General features: G+C 37.8%; 1 protein-coding gene across 1 annotated transcript; it reads left to right on the top strand.

Moving 5' to 3' along the window:
• The first annotated feature begins 3,086 nt into the window (after positions 1 to 3,086).
• Positions 3,087 to 6,939, top strand: tmem182a (transmembrane protein 182a). Its single transcript, XM_066685844.1, has 5 exons — positions 3,087 to 3,224; positions 4,318 to 4,414; positions 5,664 to 5,762; positions 5,882 to 6,019; positions 6,716 to 6,939. The coding sequence occupies exons 1-5, from the start codon at positions 3,087 to 3,089 to the stop codon at positions 6,937 to 6,939; spliced, it is 696 nt and encodes a 231-aa protein (XP_066541941.1).
• Positions 6,940 to 7,174: the final 235 nt, after the last annotated feature.

The following is a 7,174-nucleotide window of genomic DNA, read 5'->3' as shown; positions in this document are numbered from 1 at the left end:
CCCAAGGAATTTTATTAACAAAGACAGAATCAAAATAAACACGGGTAATACAGACAGAATGAAGTCAAAGCTAAACAGAACCATGTGCAAGAGTACATGACAGAGAAAACAGACAGGACAGAACCAGGGCGTGACAAATTGAACTCGTGAATTTTCAAGAACACGTTTTCACTGTTATTATTCAAGTTTAATACATTCAGATAAAAAAAAAATAAGCTGAAAAAAATCAAACAATATAAAGTTGCTCAAATTCAATAGACCAAATTCAAATGCCAAAATACGAGTTAAAAAATTCAGATTACACATCCAGGAAACAAAGGATAAGCTATCGATTCATTTGGATTTTCTGCTCCACCTTAAATGGTGCAGTACTGTAGTTGTATTCTGTTGCCGCTAGATGGCGAAATACGAACACAACTTCCACCCCGTAGAAAAATTACACTTTTAGCTTAATTCCGTGGATATCACTTTATTTTCAAAGTGTCTCAGAAACCTGAAAGGCTCACTGAAGACTACTGATATCCTGAAGCTGAAGAAATTCTACTGTGGATTTTTTTTTTGTAAATGTCCTGTGAACATAGCATTAGACATAATCGAATGGGGAAATTGCACATTTGGTTTAATTCATTGGACATTATGTCTTTATTTGCAAAGTGTCTCAAAAATCAAAAGGCTCACTGAAGATACACTATCGCAGACTATAAATATCCTGAAGATGAAGAAATTTTACTGTGGAATTATTTTGTAATGGCCCTGTATATATAGAATTAGATGTAATAGAGTGTAGGGAAATTGCTTATTTGGCTTAATTCCTTGGGCATTATCTCAAAATTTTCAAAGTGTCTCAAAAATATGAAAGGCTCACTGAAGGAACAATATATAAGACTATTAATATCCTGAATATGAAGAACTTTCATTGTGGATTCTTTTTTATAATTACCCTGCAAACATAGCACTGGACATGATAGAATGTAGGGAACTTACTTTTATTAAGTTCAATGGACATTAGTTTCTCTTTTTTTCTCTCTCTCAATACAACTCTACAATATCACATGACTTATTCAGACACACCCATAACCCATAAACATACCACCCACTCCAGACTGGTGGGCAACCTCTGGGAACCAAATACAATATCAGATTTCTAGCCTCTTCACTCATAGTGACAAAAAAAAACAAAACAAACAAAAAAATAAACCACTTGTGCTTTGTGTAAATCTACTATGTACTGTAACCCAAAGGAAGACCTGTGGTGATTATCTGCATTCTGTATCTTATATAGAACGTCAGATATGTAGTCTCTTCATTCATGGTGAGTCAAAAAAAAAAAAAAAAAAAAAAAAAAACAGCAGTATCACATGACTCATTCATAAACACACATAACACCGCAGTCCACTCCAGGCCTATTCTCTTCATTTGTAGTGACTAAAAAATAACAAACAAAAATAACGCCTCAGCAGCATCACATGACCCAGTCAGATCAATCAATAATTAATAATAATAATATTATTTTTATTATCACTACTGCCTTAATCCACATTACATCCATCATTCTTACATCAATACTCCACTAACTACACTGTAGCATAACAACAGACTTAACTGGTTATACTGTTTGTTTTGATCAGAGGAGGATGGGTCCACCTTGTGCGTCTTGGTTCCTCCCAATGTTTCTTCCTCTAGCCCTTTTCCTTGCAACTGTTTGATTGATTGATTGATAATGCTATACTAGGCATTGGTGCAGGGGGCCTCATGTCCTTTTTTCACTATTCTTTGTCCCTAAATGACCTCATCTGGTCCATGAGATTTATAGCTATATAATTAGCCTGTGAGTTACATTTGGTGTTTTGGGGCACGTAATCTTGAACACTGATGGCTCATCAAAGGTCTGATGTAGATTTAGATTGCCCAGGGACTCTTTTTTGTTTGGCTACCCAGACAGAGAATTGAAACCTAACTACTGCATAGAAAACAACACAGCAGTATATCTGACCCACCAGATCACCAGTACTGGAAAAAACGGCCTCTGACAACTACTAATGACTGTCATGATAGAGGTACAACTTGTCCAGAGAGGCCTTATCTACATCAGCATGTTTGACATGTATACTTGCTTAATTCATTTGTTTCCTACAAGCATACCAACAAAACTACACTCTCCTGAAGCTCACAGCAGAGGCAGTAGTAAACTATAGGGAAATGTATATGAAGACAATTGGACATTTGGTCTCCTGTGATCTCCCAGCACAGTGCTAATTGACAGTGACTTTCTCTGCTCTCAGCTTAATGTCCCACTCAGCAGATAATGAACTTTTATTTTAAATTGCTGTTACACCTTTTGGAACTAGAAGTAGAAAGTAGAAAAATAGAATGTTGGTTATTCAACTTTTTAAGGCAATGACTATTGCTTTTCCATGTCAAGTAAGAAGAGTTATATTAGAAGTTTATAGAAGTTCATTTTTTAAATGCTTATATCCACCTCAAGCTTCTCAGGCAATAGTGACTTACTGACAATCATGGATCCAAAATGGTGGCACACAATAGTATCCTTAGATTTGTAATCTCCTGCTGAGTTGTACACTGTTCTCATAAGTTGTCCGGGTGTGAGTCAGTGTGAGGAATGCCAGCACTGGCGTATTTTTTCTCCTCCCTTTGCCAACTATCTAGTCCCAAGGGGTGGTCTTCAGTTGGCACAGGATATTTTGGTCTATACCATCTCCCCGCCCTCAATAATTTCCCATTCCCAGGCCACACCTCTTGGAGAGCCAGCAGGCACCTTCAATCAGTGGTCCAAAATAACACAAGGGGGATGGCTCTAAACTAGAAAGTGTTTTTGGAGCCCTGTCCCATCTCCCATCCCCAACCCAGTTTCATTCTCACACTAACACTCTGGGAAAGGGAGAGGACTCTGAGTCCACAAAAACAAAGTGAAGAAGGCTGTGAAGACACCAGCACTGCCCAAAAGTGGAGTTGAGGCTGAGTCATAACTAAAGAATCAAGCCAAGGATTTTAACCTACATATACTGAGCACTGACACTGTGTTAGTAGTTTGTTCTTGCATAGGAAAGAAGAGCAGATTTCCAGCCATGAAGTTGAGTGTGGCATTGTTTTTTGCCGGACTTTTTGGAGCCTTGGCTGCAGTGTTCATCCTCGTGTCTTTTGGTACGGATTATTGGCTTTTGGCCTCAGAGTCCTGCCAAATGGATACTCCTGATAATAAAACTGTAAGTGGCAGAGCTTTTTTTGATTAATGTTTTTATGATAGAGCAACAGGCAAGGACATTTCACTTATCTATATAAACAGGGCTAAATTCAGAGATATCAGAATATCATTATGCTATACAGATCCGAATTACACACATTACACAACCTGTCTGGGTCATAAAAGAAGAATCTTAACATTAAAATGAAATATTCCAAACACATGGAATTCAATAGCTTTTTCTAAATGTAGTTCTGGGTCCAGGATTGCATAAATTTATATGTTTGTGGTTGGATCAGGTTGTGATTGAGACCTTTATCAGACATCACTTTTTACAGTCCAAGTGAAGCTCAGACACCAAAATGTCACATGCTAGAGCATGATACCCCACTTAATAGTCAGCAATGAAACTGGAATCTTAGTGCAATGTCTGCAGTAGTGTGCCAGATCTATTTGCGGCTGTCACACACATTGCAGTAATTTCCATGGGGCCAACCTTTGCCTCTGTAAATGTGTTAGCGGAAGTGCCTCCAAATCACAACCCATATCTACTGAGATCAGGAAAGAGTATGGCTCTTGTTTCTTTAATTCTGGTAACAACATTGTGAATTTTAATAATGCCCTGTGGATATTATTTTGTGAGTTTGCTCTTTATTATTAATACTTATTTTTACGTCTAAATATTGGACTTTTGGTCCTCTTCCAGTCATTTGTTAAAGCTCTAAACATTCATCTCTACTCATAAAAATCAGAAAATTATTATTATTATTATTTGTTGTTGAAATATTTATTTTATTTTTAATTCCCACAAGCTGAAATGATTTGTTCTTTAGGATTGTGATGGTAGAAACACTGGCTGTTTAAATCCGGCCTTTTGAGATTGTCTATGGAATAGTGCAGTTTCAAATCAGAAATGTGCAGCCTTGGTACCAATTGCTTATTTTGCTCATGATACATGTTCCAGGGTATTAACAACACCATGCTGACATGCTATTAAGTTTCAAAAATTGACTCTCAAAGGAGGTTTTTAAGGCATCTAATATCCATCTTTAAAAAGTGTCCCATCATGTCCACCTATGACCCAGATGCCTTTTGACCTCTCTCCTCTTCCACAGCCAGGGAACAGTTCCATATTTTATCATGAGGGCTTTTTCTGGCGCTGCTCTTTTGGAGGTGGAGACGGGGAAGACAGCATTTGGAAGTTCTGGATCAGTAAGAAAAATGTTTTGGTTGAATGTAATAGATTTATAGACACAGACAGTTTGTTATGCCAGTTGTAATGAATTTTCCAGGTTTTATAGTTACTTAAATCTTCAGTATAACACAATCTACTGCCAGCTTTTGTTTATGAGCATTGTGTGGCTCTGTGTTTGTTTATATATACTGTTAGCATTTATAAGGAGGAGAGTCAACACACTTTTGGCCATATAATGTAGTTTGCAGTATGCAGGTAATAATTTAATTACACAGAAGTATTAGCATATTACTCATCCATTCATTTATTGTCTGTAAGTGCTTATCCAGTTCTGGGTTACAGTGGGTCCGGAGCCATTGGGTGCAGGGCAGGAACATACCCTGGAAGGGGCGCCAGTCTTTCACAGGGCAACACACACACAATCACTCACACCTATGGACACTTTTTGAGTAGCCAATCCACCTACCAATTCTGTTATAGTGTCAGTACTGTTATATTCATGTCATTCTGATATTCTGACCTACATTATACGGTATGTCATATGCTCAGTGCTCCATATCATATTTAATATTAGATGCTGGACCATTGGTGTGAGGAAGTGATTGCATTTAGCTATAAAAGCTTTAGTTAGTTAAGGTTCTGATGCTTTATGGCTCTGAATCACTCATCCCATGACACTTCGGCTCATCCCAAATCTTCAGTGGTTCCAAGGAATGCAGTGCCACTGATGTTCAATGTTTTATACCCCTCAAGCTAGTGCTGGTCGATATGAGTGTAAATCAATATCACAATTAATTGTACATTTTACCATGATAACGATTAATGAACGATTATTTTTTATTGTATTTTTGACCCTCATAGTTCAGTGATGAGGCTTGTATTGTAAATATGCTCCAGTATTCTTCATTCATTCATTGTCTATCTATTAGACATTGTATATTGCCTATCCAGTTCAGGGCTGTGGCGGGTCCGGAGCCTACCCGGAACCACTGGGCGCAAGGCAGGAACACACCCCGAAGGGGGCGCCAGCCCCACACACACACACACACACACACACACACACACACAAACATACACACATTCAATCACACACTCACATCTATGGACATTTTTTGAGTTGCCAATCCACTGACCAATGTGGGTTTTGGACCGTGGGAGGAAACCGGAGCACCTAGAGGTGGAAGGGAGAACTTAGCATATTACTGTTTGTTAAAATTTAATTTCATCCTTGATTTAGACTAATAGCAACTCTTTTTGCTCCAACAGCAAATCAACCATATTTAAAGGAGTGTGTTCCTGCTTATCTATTCCCATTCCCCGTATCTGATCAAACACACAATGCAACTGTCTACGATTCTGCCATCAGTAAGAAAATTCCCTTATGCACCTTTACGCATGTCTGCTCATTATCACCTGTCAAACAAATCCTTAAATTCTGCACCAGAGTTTAATATTTATGAATCATATTTGGTTTTATTGTGTAGTTTACAGGGGCTTTTGGAGTGTCTTTGTGTTACTGGGTGTAACTGCAGTCATTCTGGCTGGTTTTATCATCATCTGCGCTGCTCCATTTGCAAGTCACTGCCTCTATAAGGCAGGTGGTGGACTCTTTCTCGTATCTGGTGAGCTGCAACATAATATTTTGTTCATATATTTCTGTATGAAAAGTATGTTTAATATGCTCAAAAACAAACTTTAATTCATAACTTATTTATTTTACTTAACTTAACTTAATTTTCAGAAATTTACTGCACTGTTATATGGATGGGCATGAGCATGAAATGTAAAGGGATTGTGGGAGTGTAATTTTCTGTAGAAACCACACAGTATGGGCCAACCTCAGTTTTAATTAAAATAATGCATAAAGGGTATAGTGCAAGGATAGATTAATTACGTTTTTGTCTTCTGAAACTGTATGCAAAGCTAAATGTACTAAACTTTTAAGTACCCTTGCAGAAAGTGTTGGAAGATTGTATAGCCTGCTCCCAATCTTCAATAGGCTACTGATAGAAATACTGTGTTTGAAAAATGTTTGAATAGGTGTGTTTGGTGGCACAACATATCCACACAGTTTGTAACTGCTGAAAGTGAATTTTATTTGTTTGTTGACTATAGTATTTTCAGTATTTTCAATAAATATTTCCTCAGTTACATTCAGAAGTTCTGTTGAAATTGCTCCACTTAAAATGTGAAACACGCTAACCCTTTTTAGATAAGTTTGTTTGACAACTTCTCTTTTCATTTATTCTGGCTTCTGTATCTGTTCCTTCCAGCAACCCTCTCTGATTCATCTTCTCACTCCCCTTCCATCTCTTTAGGTTTCTTCCTCCTTGCTGCCACAGTGATGTTTGTGATCTGGTTGGAGGTGATGAATGTGGTGGATTTGTATGAGATTTACAAAAACACTCAGTGTTCAGGCTTTCAGATGAGTATAACCTATGGCCTGTCCTTCATGTTTGCCCCAGTGGGCGTGTTCTTCTGCCTGCTGGCCGGTCTGCTCTTCCTCCTAATTGGTCGGACAGTGCAACTGCATTGCCACTAAAAACCTTAAAGGAAATATATGGCTAATGTCAATGTTTATGACTTGATGTTGAGAAATAAGGAACGCTCATTCTAATATTTTGGTAGATGGCTATTTTTATTTTATTTTAGCTGAGGGATAAAGGAAAGAGAGTGAAAATAATGAGTTTGTGAAGAAAGCAGTTAAAGGTGTTTGTGCTACCAACTGGTATTTTATTACATTGTGAAACTGTGTGGCTGGACGAAGGATGGTTTGG

Source organism: Hoplias malabaricus, chromosome 12 (assembly GCF_029633855.1).
Source record: "Hoplias malabaricus isolate fHopMal1 chromosome 12, fHopMal1.hap1, whole genome shotgun sequence".
In the NCBI taxonomy this organism is placed as follows: Eukaryota; Metazoa; Chordata; class Actinopteri; order Characiformes; family Erythrinidae; genus Hoplias; species Hoplias malabaricus.
This window is presented reverse-complemented; position numbering and strand designations above follow the sequence as displayed.

Excerpts from the sequence above, each read along its gene's own strand:
- tmem182a (XM_066685844.1), top strand. The coding sequence starts at position 3,087 with ATGAAGTTGAGTGTGGCATTGTTTTTTGCCGGACTTTTTGGAGCCTTG. Across the intron at positions 3,225-4,317 it reads ATACTCCTGATAATAAAACT|CCAGGGAACAGTTCCATATT; the intron begins GTAAGTGGCAGA and ends CCTCTTCCACAG. Across the intron at positions 5,763-5,881 it reads TGTCTACGATTCTGCCATCA|TTTACAGGGGCTTTTGGAGT; the intron begins GTAAGAAAATTC and ends TTTATTGTGTAG.